The following is an 18339-nucleotide window of genomic DNA, read 5'->3' as shown; positions in this document are numbered from 1 at the left end:
CTAAGTAGAAGCTGAGGCTGGCCTTGAACCGTGATCCTCCTGTTTCAGCCTCCCAAATGCTATTACAAGCGTGCGCCACCATGCCCAGCCAGAGACCCTGTTTTAAAATAAAAAATAAAATAGGGCTGGGGGTGTAGCTCAGAGGTAGGATGCCCCTGGGCTCAATCCCCATTGCAAAAAGGAAGAGAAAGAAAGGAAGGGAGGGAGGGAGGGAGGGAGGAAGGAAGGAAGGAAGGAAGGAAGGAAGGAAGGAAGGAAGGAAGGAAGGTAGATCCTCTAGTGCATACCTGTAATCCCAGTACTTGGGAGGCTGAGACAGGAGGATGACAGTTTCAAAACTAGACTCAGCAATTTAGTGAGAGCCTCAGCAACTTAGCAAGGCCCTGTTTCAAGATAAAAAATAAAAAGACTGCAGGTGAAATGCCCCAATATTCAGTTTCTACCACAAAAAATAAAAAGCCCTCCAAATAATAATTCTGAACTTTTTGCTTATAACATGGGTTATAAAATAAACCAGATTGGAAGCCAGGAGTGGTGGCACATGTCTATGATCCTAGTATTTCGGTTCAAAGTCAGCCTCAGCAACTTACTGAGGCCTTGTTTCCAGATTTTTTTTTTTTTTTTTTTTTTTTTTTTTTGGTACTGTGGATAGAACCCAAGGGCATTGAACCTCTGAGCTACACCCCCAGTCCTATTTTTTAGTCTTTTTATTTTTGAAACGGGGTCTCACTGAGTTGCAAAGGGCCTCGCTAAGTAGCCAAGACTATTAGCAAACTGTGATCCTCCAGTCCCAGCCTCCCAAATGCTGGGGTTACAAATGTGTACCACCACGTCCAGCTCTGTTTCCAGATTTTTTGTTTGTTTTTTGAGGTACTAGGAATGGAACCCAGGGGCATTCTACCTCCTAGTGACACCCCCCCCCAGCCCTTATTTTTGTTCTTAATTTTGAAACAGGGTCTCACTGAGTTGCAAGGGCCTCACTAAGTAACTGAGGCTGGCCACAAAGCACGATCCTCCTGTCTCAGCCTCCCAAATGCTGAGATTACAAGTGTGCACCGCCACGCCTGGGTTCCAGATTTAAAAAAAAAAATTTTTTTTTAATAGAGCTGTGAGTATAGCTCAAAGGTAGAATGCCCCTGGGTTCAATTTCCAGCATTATATATATATAAAAAAAGATTGGATTGTAAGGACAGTTTACTTCAATCCAGACAGATTAAACTAGAGAATCATAGATGTATAATGGGGTAGCTGCTAAATGCTGATGCCTTGTGAGATAGAAAAAGGCGTCCCTTTGGGCAGACACAGCAGGTGTTAGATGTTTGGGGCTGAAATATTAGCCCTGTAGACCACCTCCGCTGGGTATTGGTTCTCTCTAGTTAGACTAGCTACCTCCAGAGCTTAATTACGAGTCAAGAAAAGAGATGCTGTAGAGGCTGGTGATCTTTTCTCACCCAGGGATTAATTTTGCATCCCTTCTGAATGCCAGTATTTGGCTGTCACAAAGCTATGTCCCTGGATGGATTGTATTCTTTTACTTTCTTTGTAAAGTGTGTCCGTTGCCATGTTGGGGGAGTTGAGTCTGTCCTTCGAAGCCCTGATTGGTCTTCGCCCGGGAGCCCCGGGTCTCCCTGCATGACTAGAACACTAATCAGAGAAGCAACAACACGTTTCAGGAGATGGGGTGAGAGGGGAGGTAAAAATAGCCAGCCCAGCTTCAGAGAAGCGTGCCTCTGCTTCACAAATCTGACTGTACTTTGAGAGAGGAACACGAAGGAGAGCCAGAGGGAACCTGAGCCTGAGTGGAATCTAATGACTGTCTTTGAAAGCCTGACTCTTCCTCCAAAGTACGAGAGAAGTATGAGAGGACACTTGGGACAGTATCGATGAAACTGTCCCCTCTTGGGAGGCTGAGACAGGAGGATCGCAGGTTCAAAGCCAGCATCAGCAACTTAGCAAGACCTTATTTCAAAATAAAAAAAAATAAGCCAGGCATGGTGGCGCACACTTGTAATCCCCATACTTGGGAGACTGAGACAGGAGGATCGTGCAGGTTCGAAGCCAGCCTCAGCTATTGAGTGAGGCTTACAGCACTGAGACCCTGTTTCCAAATAAAATATAAAATTGGTCTGGGAGTATAGCCCGGAGGTAGAAAGCCCCTGGGTTCCATGCCCAGTACCACCAAAATAAATAAATAAATAAATATTTAAAAAATTAATCCAGGCGTGGTGTCGCACGCTTGTAATCCCAGCATTTGAGCGTCCGAGACCAGAGAATTGCGGTTCACAGACAGCCTCAGCTACTTAGTGAGGCCCTCTGCAACTTAGTGAGACCCGGTTTCAAAATAAAGAATAAAAAATAGGGCAGGGGGTGTAGCTCGGAGGTCAAATGCCCCTGGTTTCCATCCCTAAACCCACAAAAAAAAATAACAAAATAAAAATTAAAAAAATTAAAAATTAAAAAATAAAAGGGCTACGGGAGCCAGGCATGGTGGTGCATGACTGTTATCCTAGTACTTGGGATCTCAGCTTCCAGAACAGAGCCTCAGCAACTTAGTGAGGCCCTCAGCAACTTAGCAAGACCTTGTTTCTAGGTAATAAAATTTAAAAAAAAAAAAAACTATAAAAATAGGGCTGGGAGTGTAACTGGGAGGTAGAATGTCCCTGGGTTTAATCTCCAGTACCAAAAACAGAAAGAAATCCCTCTGCAACTTAGCAAGACTCTATATCAAAACAAAAGATAAATAAATAAGGCTGGGGGAGTGGCTGAGTAGTGGAAGGCCCCTGGGTTCAATCCCTATAAAAACAGTCGTAACTGACACTTACAGCTCTAGTGCTCGTGCTCTGAATCACACACAAAGGGTGTTCAGCAGGCTTTGAACACTGGCTTGATCCAACTCAAAGAAGTGAAACTCCCCAGGGCTTTTGTAACAAGCATGCATTAAATCTATAACCAGGGTAAAGTGTTAAATGACAATGTTTCCCAAAGCATGGCCACCATTTTGCTGGATTCTCCCTGACCTTAACTGCTTGTTCAAGACTTCAACTTTGACTTAGAAGGGGGGGGGGGAAGACCCCTAATTTAGCTTTGGAGCTGGAAGTGGAACGATAACGACAGGAGTAGCAAGAAAAGAACAGCAATTGGGAGACTGAGACAGGAGGATCGCAGGTTCGAAGCCAGCCTCAGCTACTTAGTGAGGCTCTCAGAACTCAGTTGGACCCTGTTTCCAAATAAAATAGAAAATAGGGCTGGGGGTGTAGCTCAGAGGTAGAAGACCCCTGGGTTCCATCCCCAGTACCACAAAAAAAGAAAGAAAGAAAGAAAGAAAGAAAGAAAGAAAGAAAGAAAGAAAGAAAGAAAGACAGAGTGCCACTAGGCGGGCACTGGATCAAAGTAGGAAACTCCTTTTCAAAGGTTGGAGGCACTGTTCCCTATGGGTTCAACTGACTTGTATCCTAATGGTCTCTCAAACCTGCCTTATCTTTTTTTTTTTTTTTTTTGTACTAGAAGTTGAACCCAGAGGCATTCTACCTCTGAGTTACACCCCCAGCCCTTTTTATTTTTTATTTTATTTTATTTTATTTGTTTTTTTAATATATTTTTATTGGTGCATTGTAATCAAACATCACAATGGAATACAAGACTTGTTATGATATCCAAGTATACATCGTCCAATCAACCTTTATCCAGTCCCCATCCCCCTCCCTTCCCCTCCCTCTATCCCATGCTTGATTTAGAGTTTAACACTGATATATTTATTTACGTACATCATGTGCTTTAAAGAGATTCCATCTTCCGCCATCCCATCCCTTCTGATTGGTCACCTTAATTGCTCCTCCATAGGGCCCCTTCTTCCACTAGATTCCCTCCTATTACCCATTTCTTCCTAGTTTTGCATATTAGGGAGAGCATCTGATTATTTTTTATTTTCTGTGATTTTTTTGTGTATATGCTGCTTTGCAGGTTCCAATCCCACTCCTTTTTTTTTTGGTGGTGGTACTGGGGTTCCTGGAAGGCCTTCTACCTCCGGGGTATACTCCCAGACCTATTTTATATATTTTTTAATTTGAAAACAGGGTCTCTTAAGCCAGCGAGGCTGGCTCCGAACCAGCGCGATCCTCCTGTCTCCGCCTCCCAAGCGCGGGGATTACAAGCGTGCGCCACCACGCCCAGCCCAATCCCACTCTTGAAGGCTCCAACACTGGTCTGGCCACCCGGTAGACTTTGTTCCCAGTCTCACTGGCTCCAGTACCGGCCTTGTGGCAGGCTCTGATTCCAGCCTCAGAGGCCCCAGCACTGGCCTTGCCGCATGGCAGGTTCCGATCTCGGCCTCCAAGGCCCCAGCACTGGCCTCCCCCCTCGGCAGGCTAGGATTTTTTTGCCTTACTGGAGATGGAACCCAGGGGCATTCTACCTCTGGGCGACACCCCCAGGCATATTTTTTATTCTTTATTTTGAAACAGAGTTTCACCGAGTTGCAGAGGACCTCACTAAGTAGCTGAGGCTGTTTGTGAATTGTGATCCTCCTGTCTCAGCCTCCCAAATGCTGGGATTACAAGCATGCGCCACCACACCCAGATTATTTTTTATTTTGAAAAAATGTCTCACTGAGTTGCTGATGCTAGCCTCAAACCTGAGATCCTCCTGTCTCAGCCTCCCAAGTACTGAGAAAGAAAGAAGGGAGGAAGAGAGGGTAGACCAGGGGCAATGGCTCATGCCTATAATCCCAGTACAGAGGAGGCTGAGGCAGGAGGACTGCAGGTTCCAAGCCAGCTTCAGCAACTTAGTGAGACTTTGTCTCAGAACAAAGAATAAAATAGGCTGGAAGTGTAACTCAGAAGTAGAATATACCTGGGTTCAATTCCTAGTCTCACACACACACACACACACACACACACACACACACACGCGCGCGCGCGCGCGCGCGCAAGAAAAGGAAATTTGTCCCCTTAACATACAGTGAGGAAAGCACTTATATTTCCCAGCACCCACTGTATCAGCGAAACTGATAGCAACATCTCAAAGATTAGGATGCACAATTCCTAATCAGAAGAAACACTGTACTGGTTCCAACTCTCTCTTAAATCAGGCAATTAGCTCCAGTGTGCCTTGTTTCAGAAGCTTTGACTTAAGAAACCTTACTGAAGAAAACCAAATTATGACCTTTCAAAGTCTGTAAATTAAGGGGTGATTATTTAACCAACGTATTTACAAAATCATTGACATAGGGTTCCTTTCACTAAGAGTTTATCTGATCTGTCTCATAAGCATTCGCTGGCTGCAAACAGAGGTCTGAACCTAAATTGTTAGAAGTCACTGTGATCATTGGAAATCAATCAGTAATGAAGACGAATCATGTCTGAACGCATCCTCCGTCACTGGGCATACGTAATCGAGTTTTCTAAAAAATTGATTCATATATAGATTTCGAGGCAATGTACATTACAAAAGCAAGACACAGTACATTTTAGCAGAGAACTCAACGGAGACATTTGTACTTGATTGGGAGTTTCATAAATTACTAAGGAATGTTGGAAATGTTTCATTTCTATGCACATTTATGGGGACATTTCAGGACTTAGAAAAACATATTTTCCTTCAGCATCAGTAGGGACCAAATTATCATTATCTTTTAGAGAAATACTCTGCTTGAAATGTTCGTTCATTTTTATTTGGTCTGATTGGAAGATTTCTTTTTTTCTTTTAGATGCAATTTTCTGAAATTGTGGTTTTGGTTTTTTTGCTGTGCTGGACCTAGAACTACCACTGAACTACACCACCAGCCCGCAACTTTTGTTTCTTAAGTTCATTTTTTTTAAAAACCAAGGGATTAGCCGGGCATGGTGGCGCACGCTTGTAATCCCCACGCTTGGGACGCGGAGACAGGAGGATCACGCAGGTTCGAAGCCAGCCGCGCTGGCATAAGGGACCCTGTTTCAAAAATATAAAAAATAGGTCTGGGAGTGTAGCCCGGAGGTAGAAGGGCTTCCAGGAACCCCATTCCACCAAAAAAAAAAAAAAAAAAAAAAGAGAGAGAGAGAGAGAGAGACCGTTTCCAAATAAAAATATAAAATAGGTCTGGGAATATACCCGGAGGTAGAAAGATTTCCAGGAACCCCAGTACTACCAAAAAAAAAAAAAAAAAAAAGGATTAAGCTGGGTGTAGGTGCCTCACTTTGTAATCCCAGCATTGGGGAGGCTGAAACCGGAGGATAACCGACAGTTTTAGCTACTTAGTGAGGCCCTCTGCAACTTAGTGACACTCTGTTTCAAAATAAAGAATAAAAAATAGGGCAGGGGGTGTATCTCGGAGGTCAAATGCCCCTGGGTTCCATCCCCAGACCCACAAAAAAAAAAAAAAAAAAACTAAGGGATTGCTGGGCATGGTTTTACATGCTTGTAATCCTAGTACTTGGGAGGCTTAGGCAGAAGGATCACAAGTTCAAGGCCAGCCTCAGCAACTTAGTGAGACCCTATTTACAAAAAAAATAGGGTTGGGGTGTAGCTCAGAAGTAGAATGCCCCTTGATTCCATCTCCAGTACCACACATAAAATGATAATCATAATAACAATAATAATGATAATCATAATAACAATATTATTTTTGATGCATATGTGACATTGAAACTTTAGAAAATATAGGTACAAAAGAGAAAGGACAGACATCAAAATATCTGGAATTTCAACTCAATCACTGCTAACATTTTATTTTATTTTATTTTATTTATTTACTTTTGTGGTACTGGGGGTGGAACCCAGGGGCTTTTCTACCTCCAGGCTACAATCCCGGACCTATTTTATACTTTATTTGGAAACAGGGTCTCACTAAGTTGCTGAGAGCCTCACTCAGTAGCTGAGGCTGGCTTCGAACTTGTGCAATCCTCCTGTCTCAGCCTCCCAAGTACTGGGATTACAAGCGTGCGCCGCCACGCCCGGCTGCTCTCAGTATTTTAAAATATAGATGATGCAGCCGGGTGTGGTGGTGCACGCTTGTAATCCCAGCATTCAGAAGGCTGAAACCAAAAGATTGTGGTTTGCAGACAGCCTCAGCTACTTAGGCCCTCCGCAACTTAGTGAGACCCTGTTTCAAAATAAAGAATAAAAAATAGGGCAGGGGGTATAGCTCAGAGGTAGAATGTCCCTATGTTCCATCCCCACAAAAAAATTATAGATAGATGATAGATAGATAGATAGATAGATAGATTGATTGATTGATGGATGATGCTTCTCTTACAACAGTGATATCCTAGCCAGGCACAGTGGCACATGTCTGTAATCCCAGTGCTTGGGAGGCTGAGACAAGAAGATAGCAGATTCAGGGACAGCCTTAGCAGGTAATGAGGCTCTCAGCAGACTAGCAACACCCTGTTTCAAGATAAAAATTTAAAAATAGGGCCAGGGATGTGGCTTGGAGGTAGAATGCTCCCAGGTTCAATTCCCAGTAGCAAAAAAAAAAAAAAATGATATCCTGCCCAGGCATGGTGGCACACACTTACAATCCCAGTACTTGGGAGGCTTAAACAAGAGGATCACAGGGTTGTCGCAGCCTCGGCAACTTAGTGAGAAGCTGTTTCAAAATAAAGAATAAAGCATAGGTCTTCTGGGGGTATAGCTTGGATAGAATGCTCTTGGGTTCAGTCCCAAAACCACACAAAAAAACATAGTGTGTAAGATGTACATTTTTGCCTCCTATTTTTGCTTAACAGTGTCTCCAGAGTATCCCTCCACATCAGCATTAACAGTCTTCTATCTTGTTTTTTAATGATTCTATAGTACACAGTCCCTTTAGTTGTTTTTAACTTTTCACTATTGCATACAAGGCGGTAATGAATGTCTTTTGCTGTTAAATCCTTCTCCAGAGCCGGGCGTGGTGGCGCACGCTTGTGATCCCAGCATTCGGGAGGCTGAGACCGGAGGATCGCGGTTCGCGGACAGCCTCAGCTACTTAGTGAGGCCTCTGCAACTCAGTGAGACCCGGTTTCAAAATAAAAGAATAAAAAATTGGGCAGGGGGTTTAACTCAGAGGTCAAATGCCTCTGGGTTCCATCCCCAGACCTGAAAAAAAAAAAAAAAAAAAAGCCTTCTTCACATCCATAAAATTGATACAGCTTTGAAAGCCCACAGTCACACCATTAAAGCCCTTGGCTTAACCTGGAGTTAATTACAGGTAAAAAATCATTTCTGTCGGAGTTCACTAGAGCAATTAAAACTAAACTGCCTTTGCTTTTGTTCTCGAAATGAAGTGTCTAATGACATTTGCATGGAGAACTTCTTTAAGTCTTAGACTTTTAGCTAGAGAGAACATCTTCGCCCTGATTACAGGTGTGCTTGTGTCTGAGCAGTCTTGCTCGTCAGCCATGAAAAGCAGAACTTTTGTACTGAAGGATGCTGCTGTCGACGCCGGCGCTGGCTGTAATGGAAGATCAGCCCCTTTCTTGCCTTTCTGTTACCTGGGTTTCCTAAAAGAAAAGGCTGCACTCGGCCTGGCCTAGCTGCTGCCTGGCAGTCTTGATACTTTCATTGCTCAAGGGCAGCATTTTGATGGATGATTTCAGGGCAGGAGGGGGACCATCAGCTAAAGAAAATAGCCCCGGTTTGGATTTAGAGCCATACTGCATCTTGGGCCCAGACCACACTGAATTAAATCATACGCTCTGGCATGTCTGCCCTTTGGAGACAAAGAGAATCTCTCATGACACATGGATTGATATAAAAAGACACCAAACCACATGATACAGAAAATACTGGAGGAAAAACTCCAGCCGCGCATCCCCACTGAAAACCCCTCACCGAGCCAATTAGTGATCAGGGCGCAGATTGAGCAGCTGCGAGACCCCTCCCTTGGTAAAGAGGCACGGAGCTCAATTCTGCCAGGACAGCAATAGAGGAATGCCCATCTGGGGAAAATGGATGATAAAATGTAAAATAACCAAGGCAGGGGCGGGGGCGTAGGCAATAAGGTAAAGGAAGTTTTTAAAGTGAGAATAATTGTCTATTTTACGCATCTCACATATCGAAGATGGATGGGTTCCTTGTTGTTTTTTTTTTTTTTAAATCAATTGGATTTAGACAGAACTTCTCAACCTTGGTACTACTGATACGTTGCATGAGATAATTCTTTGTTAGGGGCCGGGGGTGCTGTGCATTGCGGCATGTTCCACAGTAGCTCTGGTCCTTATCTGCTGATATAGATGCCAGGAGAACCCTTTCAAAAAAAAAAAAAAGTCACAAAATTGTTCCCTGTTGAGAACCAGAGGATTAAAAGATTATCCTGAAATACTAAAAAACTGCCGACTCGGGCCAAAAATCGTGTCACGTGCCATTTTATTTATAGATCAGTGTTCAAGCTGCCAGGCTAGACTTGAAGCTCAGTGTAGACCTGAGACCCAGTCACCTGTGTCTGTCCAAAAACACACCTCAGTGTGTGCAGCCACCTCGCTCTCTACGTCCGGTCTCCTCTAATAGCAATGAAAGTGTCCTTTTTGGTACTGAGTGCATTGGTTAAAAAAAAAACAACTCTCAAGTCTAGTTGGAAAGATACGTGGAAGGTAAGTATGAAACCAAACAAACCCGACCCCTGCCCCCAACGGGATCTTCTAACGAAGCTTTAGGAGATCTCCAGCTACGCACTGCCCACCGCTGTACTCCTTACCGCCAAGCCTACTTGACAAGAATGGCCCCTAAATACCTTCTACTCTTCTCTCTTCTAAGCCTGTCTTGACTCTACTTCCCTGTCCTCACTCCCGCTCCGGCTGGTTCCCCTAACTTTATGGTCTCCTCTTCATAAAGTTAGTCCGTGCCCTGCTTTGGAGAACCTCTCTGGCTCCCGCTAAGCTGCCGTCTTTCCCTAAAGCCTCCCCATTGAAAACTGCATTTAATAACGGAAGTTGCCCACGTCTTGACCTCTTTCAGATATGACCATGGATGATGTTCGGGAATACGAGAAAAACATGCATGAACAAACCAACATAAAAGTTTGCAATCCGCATTCGCCCACTGTGGATGACATAGACAGCCAGGCCCAAACAAGTGTATGTAGAACCTTTAAAATGCGCCGCCCACCCTTTATGAGCCAAGCACTGATCTTTGACATACATACTGTAGACCCTCCGTCCCCAGCCTTCCACCCGGAGGCTCTCGGCGAAGATGCCGAGCCGATGGGCAGGGACGCCTGTCTCTCCTGGACACGCTGCTCAGCTCGGGGGTTATTTTGGTCTATAAAACCAAGAACATGGAGAGTGAAAACACTGTGGGCCTAGTGAAATGGCCTGCCGCGACCGTAAAAGAGCACCGCAATAGGAATGGATGTCATGTGTAAACTAGAACAACGCGTCAGTAACTTTTCAAAACACAGTCAACGCTCGCTTACTCATTCAAAGGAGGGCTTCTGGCTCATCTGCTATTTTGGGTTCCTTTCCATGTGCTCTGAAATGCTTCCGAGAGGGCTCTTTATAGCTGTTGTACCCAATCAGTTCTTTTTGACTTGGGGTAATCTTAGAGACAGAGCTGCAGCTTGTGCAGACACGGGCGGGGCAGGAGGAGGCGTGGAATGTGCTGAGCCAGGTAGTCAGTCCAGCCGGGGACTTAGCCAGAGCCTCAGGGAGTTGGAAATGAAGATCTGACTGCATGGTAGGTGTAGGCCAGCATCTGACATAGACTTATCTCTCAATCATTCACGCTAATGAATGAGTTAAGATCACCAGCTGGATGTGGTGGCGCACACCTGTGATCCCAGTACTTGGGAGGCTGAGACAAGAGACTCAGAGGGTTGAGGCCAGCCCCAGCAACTTAGCAGCACTCTGTTTCCAAATAAAAAGGGGCCGGGCGTGGTGGCGCACGCTTGTAATCCCAGCATTTGGGAGGCTGAGACGGTAGGTTCGCGGTTCACCGACAGCCTCAGCTACTGAGGCCCTTCACAACTCAGTGAGATCCTGTTTCAAAAATAAAGAATAAAAAATAGGGCTGGGAGTGTAGTTCAGAGGTAGACTTCCCCTGAGTTCCATCCCCAATGCCACAAAATACAAATAAATAAATATAAAAAGGGCTGGGGGTGTAGCTCAGAGGCCCCTAAATTCGATCTCCAGGACCAAAAACAGAATATAGTTAGAGAAAATTGAGAGGTGGCCCTTGTTGTAAATGGGTGCTTTAGAATGGTGAAGACCTTCTGCTTGCATTTTGAGAATTTTTACTTTAGTTTATAGAACATGTGTTTGGAATGTGCCCTGCAAAGCTCACGGGCTGCCAGTGGCCACATGTGACCGCCCTTGAGGTCCCTGGGGCCCTGACTCTTCCTTCCAGACTCACGAAAAGGGTTTGCCCTCTAGGCACAGACCACATCTGATAAGACCACCCCCGTCTCCACTCTCCCTGACCTAAAGCAGAAATGTTCTTTAAGAAAGATGTTCTCAAATTTCCATCATTTTCAATTTTCTTTTAGGAATGCTAGGTACCAGCTCCCCTCTCAACCTCTCTGAAAGCTGCTCAGTATAAATATGACCAAAGGCAGCCCAGGGAGGGGAGACATCAGAAGTCTAAAGGCACTGACCACAAAGCCTTCCACCTTCTAAGCTCTAAAGGCTTGCAGCCGAAGGCTCTTGGTTTGGTTTTCTTTCCTTTTTCCTGTGATTATTAGAAAGTCAGTTTACTAAGGAGAAGGTGACGAGCTAGAATGCTCCTTCTCCCTCCAGAAAGCCGCATGTGTTCTCTGCCTGCAACTCCCAGTAGCTCCCGTGATTTTAATGTAAGAGCTGTCTACTCCCTGTAGGTGACGCCGGATGGATATTTTGAAGGCTTGTGACATTTCCTTTATTCTTTAGAATTCCATGGAATTGGGGATCGTTTATTTTTCCACAGCCTTTCTTCTCCATCGCAATGAGAAACAGTTACAGTCAAGAGGCTGCTGGCCTCTCAAACGAAAACGGCATGGGTGCGAAATGAAATCTGAATCATCAACTTGAACAGGGATAAATTAGACTGAAAGTACGCAAAATTAACATCCCCGAGCACAACAATAAGGAAATGCCAGTCTCATTTTCAACTGAGAACTGAGAGGTTTCAAAGCCTTCAAGGAAGAAAACTTACAAGAGACACTGGGAGCGGAAAATCAAAATTATGTGCTGTGGGTGATGTCTGCCCCCTGCTGGTTGTAGAGAGTAGAGAAAACAAATAAAGCCGCGTGTTTGGAATCTAATTTTTCAGACACTATCCATTTATTATAGCAAAATCACAGCGTGGCCCAATTCACTAAAATTTTTCTGAGAGTATCAGCTTTATTTCAAAACAAATGCCTCTTTGTTAAACCTTAATATCATTTCTTAGCTTAATAGCCTAGTGTTTCTTTTTAAGTAGTAGCTTCATAGATACAACTTTCGTTCATATAGTCTGCATTTTACATCAACACGGTTGTAATTTTCCAATTTCCTTTATAAAAAAAATTCCTTTCAGGAAATTTTAGTAATTATTTGCAAGGAATTTTTCTTAAGTATTTCATTATAGCAAAGAATGCTTCTGGTTTGCTCAGATGTTATAAAACGTAATGAATAATACCGTGTATGTGTTTGTTCCATACTTAGTAATTTTTCTAAAGTGGCTGTTTCATGGCGGTTTAGTCATGCGGTAACATCTAAGGATGTTTCAAGTACTAAATGCATGGCAAAGCACAAGAAGAATGAAAAATGAGTCTCTGGGAAGACAAAATAGATGTAAACAAACAAACAAAAAAAAACCCTTATGGGCAGCAGATTTTACTCAGTGCCTTTTTTTTTTTTTTTTTTTTTTTTTTTTTAGTACTGGGGATGGAACCCAGGGGCATTCTACCTCCCAGCCCTATTTTTTATTCTTTATTTTGAAACAGGGTCTCACTGAGTTGCAGAGGGCCTCAGTAAGTAGCTGAGGCTGTCCACGAACTGTGATCCTTCTGTCTCAGCCTCCCAAATGCTGGGATTACAAGTGTGCCCCACCACACCCGGCTGGGAATGTGTTTATTCTAATATTCAGGTCTTTTTTTTTGTTTGTTTCTTTTGTTTTGCTGATCTGGGAATGGAACCCAGATGCACCTGACCTCCAAGCTAGACCCCCCTGCCCTATTTTTTATTCTTTATTTTGAAACAGGGTCTCACTAAGTTCCAAAGGGCCTTACTAAGTAGCTGAGACTGTCCCCAAACTGCGATCCTCGAGTCTCAGCCTCCCAAATGCTGGGATTACAAGCGTGCCCCACTACCCCCAGCTCCAGGTCAACTCTTTACCCTGTTCCCAGTAAATAAAAATGGCAAAGGATGCTGGGAAGAACCAAATAGTGATAATAACAATAACAGGGCTACGGTACAACTCACTGGTAGACACTTGCCTGGCATGCACAAAGTCCTGCCAGCCACAGCACCTCAATAAATGAATAATAATAATGATGATAATATAGTTTCCAAAAATGCAAGAAGGCTAGCAAGCTATAAAAAAAAAAAACAAGAATACCCTGAAAGGGAAATCGTCACTAGATTGAGGCACAGCAACATACTTCCAATACTTTGTGTCTCAAAGGTAGAAAGCATAATGTGTTGCATATATTAGAAAAAGACCTACATTATAAAGCTTTTTTTTTTTTTTACTTTCTCACTTAAGACATTTTAAGCTAGGTAGAGTGGTACATGCCTGTGATCCCTGTACTTAGGAGGGTAAGACAGGAGGTTCACAGGTTCAAGACCAGCCTCAACAACATAGCAAGGCTCCCAGCAACCTTGTGAGATCTTGTATTAAAACAAACAAAATTTTAAGGGGAGTATGGGGGTATAGCTCAGAGATAGCATGCTTCTGGGTTCAATCCCCAGTGCCAAAAAATAAGATAAAATAAATAAAAAGAGCATTTTAGATGTGTGGGAAATCTACAAGTCTAAGTCATCTGCCAGTGCCTAGTGCACAAAGCATCACTGACTTATTTGTTTAATTCCAAATAATGCTTTTTTTCTTCTTAAAAAAAAAGTTCTTGCTCATTAAATGATCCTCTCTTTTCTTTCTCTTTTTCTCTTAAGTTGCCTTGAGAAATGGTCTCATTGTCCTGGCTTTGGGATAATATTTAGGATTTATGGTTACTGTTGTCTTGTTTTCTAAGTTGGTCAAAACTATAGCATATGAACAATCTCAGGGAGATTTTCAGTCAGGAAGCCAGGCGTGGTGGCGCACCCTTGTAATCCCAGCATTCGGGAGGCTGAGACCGGAGGATCGCGGTTCACGGACAGCCTCCGCTGCTTAGTGAGGCCCTCGGCAACTCAGTGAGACCTAGTGAGGCCCTCTGCAACTCAGTGAGACCCCATTTCAAAATAAAGAATAAGCCGGGCTTGGTGGCACACGCTTGTAATCCCCGTGCTTGGGAGGCTGAGACAGGAGGATCGTGCAGGTTCGAAGCCAGCTTAAGAGACCCTGTTTCCAAATAAAATATAAAATAGGCCTGGGAGTGTAGCCCAGAGGTAGAAGGCCCCTGGGTTCCATCCCCAGTACCACCAAGAAAGAAAGAAAGAAAGAAAGAAAGAAAGAGAGAGAGAGAGAGAGAGAGAGAGGAGAGAGAAAGAAAGAAAGAAAGAAAGAAAGAAAGAAAGAAAGAAAGAAAGAAAGGATAAAAAATAGGGCTGGGGATATAGGTCGGAGGTAGAATGCCCCTGGGTTCCCAAGTTCAGGGGGAAAAAAAAGAGAGAGAGAGAGAGAGAGAGAGGAGAGAGAAGAGAGAAGAGAGCACGCTGAGTCAGCTGCAGTGGCACACACCTGGAATCTCAGTACTTGGAAGGCTGAGACAGGAGGATGGCATGTCTATGCTAGCCTCAGCAAAGTTAGTGAGACCCAGTTTCAAAACAAAACAAAAGAGGGCTGAGGGTATAGCTAGAAGGTTGAATGCCCCCTGGGTTCAATCCCCAGTACCGAGGAAGGAAGGGAGGAAGGCAAGCTATGTCATTTTGGGGTCATTGACTGATTCAATTACCATCTCCTTATAAAAGAGATAGCACAGCCAGGCATAGTGGCCACATGTCCATAATTCCTGTACTTGGTAGGCTGAGACAAGAGGATCTCAGGTTCATGTTCAGCCTTAGCAACTTAGTGAGGGCCTCAGCAACTAAGCAAGGCCCTATTTCCAAATAAAAAATAAAAGGGCCAGGCGTGGTGGCTCACGCTTGTAATCCCAGCGTTTGGGAGGCTGAGACAGGAGGATCGTGGTTCACGGACAGCTTCAGCTACTTAGTGAGGCCCTCTGCAACTCAGTGAGACACTGTTTCAAATAAAGACTAAAAAATAGGGCTGGGGGTGTAGCTCGGAAGTAGAATGCCCCTGGGTTCCATCCCCAGTACCAGTAAAATAATTAATTAATTTAATTTAATTAAAAATAAAAAATGCAATAAGGCTGGGGATGTAGCTCTGAGGTAAAATGCCTCTAAGTTCAATCTTTGGTACCACAAAGAGAGAGAGAGAGAAAGAGAAAGAGAGATAGAGAAGAAGGAGAAGAAGAAGAAGAAGAAGAAGAAGAAGAAGAAGAAGAAGAAGAGGAGGAGGAGGAGGAGGAGGAGGAGGAGGAGGAGGAGGAGGAGGAGGAGGAGGAGGAGGAGGAGGAGGAGGAGGAGCTAACAATAAGCCAGATGTGGTAGCACACACTTGTAATCCCAGTACTTAGGAGACTGAGACAGGAGGATCACAGGTTCACAGCCAACTTCAGCTAATTAGTGAGGCCCTGTTTCAAAATACAGAATTATGGGCCTGTGGGTATAGCTCAGAGGTAGAATGTACCGGGTTCAATCCCTAGGACTGCCAATAAACAAACAATAAATAAATAAATAAATAAATAAATAAATAAATAAAAATTTAAAATAGGGCTTGGGGCCGGGCGTGGTGGCACACGCTTGTAATCCCAGCATTTGGGAGGCTGAGCCCAGAGGATCACAGTTCACGGCCAGCCTCAGCTACTTAGTGAGGCCCTCTGCAACTCAGTGAGACCCTGTTTCAAAATAAAGACTTAAAAATAGAGCTGGGGGTGTAGCTCGGAAGTAGAATGCCCCTGGGTTCCATCCCCAGTACCACAAAATAAATAAATAAATAAATAAATAAATAAATAAATAAATAAATAAATATAAAAAATACAATAAGGCTGGGGATATAGCTCTGAGGTAGAATGCCTCTAAGTTCAATCTTTGGTACCACAAAGAGAGAAAGAGAAGAGAAGAAGAAGAAGAAGAAGAAGAAGAAGAAGAAGAAGAAGAAGAAGAAGAAGAAGAAGAAGAAGAGGAGGAGGAGGAGGAGGAGGAGGAGGAGGAGGAGGAGGAGGAGGAGGAGCTAACAATAAGCCAGATGTGGTAGCACACACTTGTAATCCCAGTACTTAGGAGACTGAGACAGGAGGATCACAGGTTCACAGCCAACTTCAGCTAATTAGTGAGGCCCTGTTTCAAAATACAGAATTAAAATGGGGCTGTGGGTATAGCTCAGAGGTAGAATGTACTGGGTTCAATCCCTAGAACTGCCAATAAACAAATAAATAAATAAATAAAAATTTAAAATAGGGCTTGAGGCTGGGCGTGGTGTCACATGCTTGTAATCCCAGCATTTGGGAGGCTGAGACAGGAGGATCACGGTTCACGGCCAGCCTCAGCTACTTAGTGAGGCCCTCTGCAACTTAGTGAGACCCTGTTTCAAAATAAAGAATAAAAAATAGGGCTTGGGTTGTACCTCAGAGGTAGAATGCCCTGGGTTCAATCCCCAGTAATGCAAAAAAGCTACTAATAATAACAGCTGCACACACCTCACACCATACCCACAACAACACACAGTCTAGTTCTATTCTCCCACCATTTCTTTATTTGAAATACTTAAAACCCTCATTGAAGAACGCTATGAAAAGTCTTGGATGGGTATTCCTAAAGAAAGATTGTGTTTCAGGGGCGTGTCTCAGTAAAAAGGCAAACACTTGAGGGTGTAGTGTCTCAGAGTTTGGGTGTATCCTCATGGGAAGCCCCTTGAGTGACAGGAACCCACCCCACCCCACCCCCGTGTAGCAGTGCATCTCTGCATCACCCATAAATAACTGCTCGTTATTTGTATTTTTATTTTCGTTTCTGTTTTCCCCTTTCAAGACATGACGATGGATGAAGTCCGAGAATTCGAACGAGCCACTCAGGAAGCCACCAACCAGAAAATCGGCGTTTTCCCCCCGGCTATTTCTATCTCGAGCATTTCTCTACTGCCTTCTTCAGTGCGCAACGCCCCGTCCAGCGCGCCATCCACTCCTCTCTCCACAGACGCGCCAGAATTTCTGTCGGTTCCCAAAGATCGGCCCCGGAAAAAATCAGCTCCCGAAACTCTCACGCTCCCAGATCCCGAGAAAAGAGCCACTCTGAATTTACCTGGCCTGCCCTCCTCCGATAAGCCATGTCGGCCCAAGTCCGAGTAACTTCGCAATGAATATCTCGTGGGTTTTATAGTTTCATTTTGAGGTTCTTTGTTTATTCGATGTCTTTTTTTTTTTTTTTGGCTTGTTTCTTTCTTAAGAATCTTCTGATATAGGGAAAGACTAATTTGTCACGCATACGTGTTCCTTTGATATCGGAGTGTGCATGGGGCTAAGTAATTTCACAAATAATATGAATCCCTGAGTGTGCCACATAGCTTCAGAGTAGATATGAAAGACTAGCAAAAATACAAAAAAAAAAAAACAAATAATAAAAAAAAAAAACAGAAGGAATCTTCTAGAGCCACAGCTATAAGCCAGTGCGGAAGCTTTGCTCTTGAGCATGGTGGACGCCAAGGGTGCATAGATGAAAATTTTATACCACTTTGTTGCCAGATGTGGTGAAAACAGTAGTCACTTTCCTCCCATCAAACCTGAAATTCCCAAGAATATCTCTCAGGCATCACGTAGCTTACTATCAAGTTTGGAACTGCTGACCACCAGTACTTGAATACCAAATAGTTACTGCGATTTTGGTTAATCTGACTCAGGATTTGGGGCCTAATTAACTCTTTAAATTTTTGAAAATTTTAGTTATCAGCCTAGAGAGGCTCCAAGTACAGTTGATGATAACCTATTTATACCTTTCACAGAATTTAATAAAGATTCCACTTGTTCCTGCCTTTTAATAACTTTCCCCCTTGTGCCCTTGTGGCCTCAGAAATCTCTTACAATTGCATAGATAGAAATGTGACTATCACTTGGAATGGTTTCATTTGGAGCCAAGAGACCCAGTGGAGACAAATATCTTTTTTCTCTACAGGTACCAACAATCCTTGACTTGTCGATCTTCATCATCCATTAAGATTCTCAGAATCTACAATTAGCTAAATAGAATTTATTGACTATTTGCCCATTTGAAGTCATTC

At 43.7% G+C, this 18339-nt stretch overlaps 1 protein-coding gene across 1 annotated transcript in view; it reads left to right on the top strand.

Annotated features, from left to right (window-relative positions):
• PITPNC1 (phosphatidylinositol transfer protein cytoplasmic 1) overlaps window positions 1-17413 on the top strand; it is a gene marked incomplete at both ends in the record, with an annotated part of 311327 nt that extends 293914 nt beyond the window's left edge. The window contains one exon of the mRNA XM_080712457.1: window positions 17097-17413. Within this exon, the coding sequence (XP_080568583.1) occupies window positions 17097-17413 (317 nt within the window). The remainder of the gene's footprint in view (window positions 1-17096) is intronic.
• Between the last annotated feature and the right edge of the window lie 926 nt (window positions 17414-18339).

This window comes from Muscardinus avellanarius (assembly GCF_963383645.1).
Source record: "Muscardinus avellanarius genome assembly, chromosome: 16".
In the NCBI taxonomy this organism is placed as follows: domain Eukaryota; kingdom Metazoa; phylum Chordata; class Mammalia; order Rodentia; family Gliridae; genus Muscardinus; species Muscardinus avellanarius.
The sequence above is the reverse complement of the archived record's forward strand: the minus strand, read 5'-3'. Positions and strand labels throughout refer to the sequence as shown.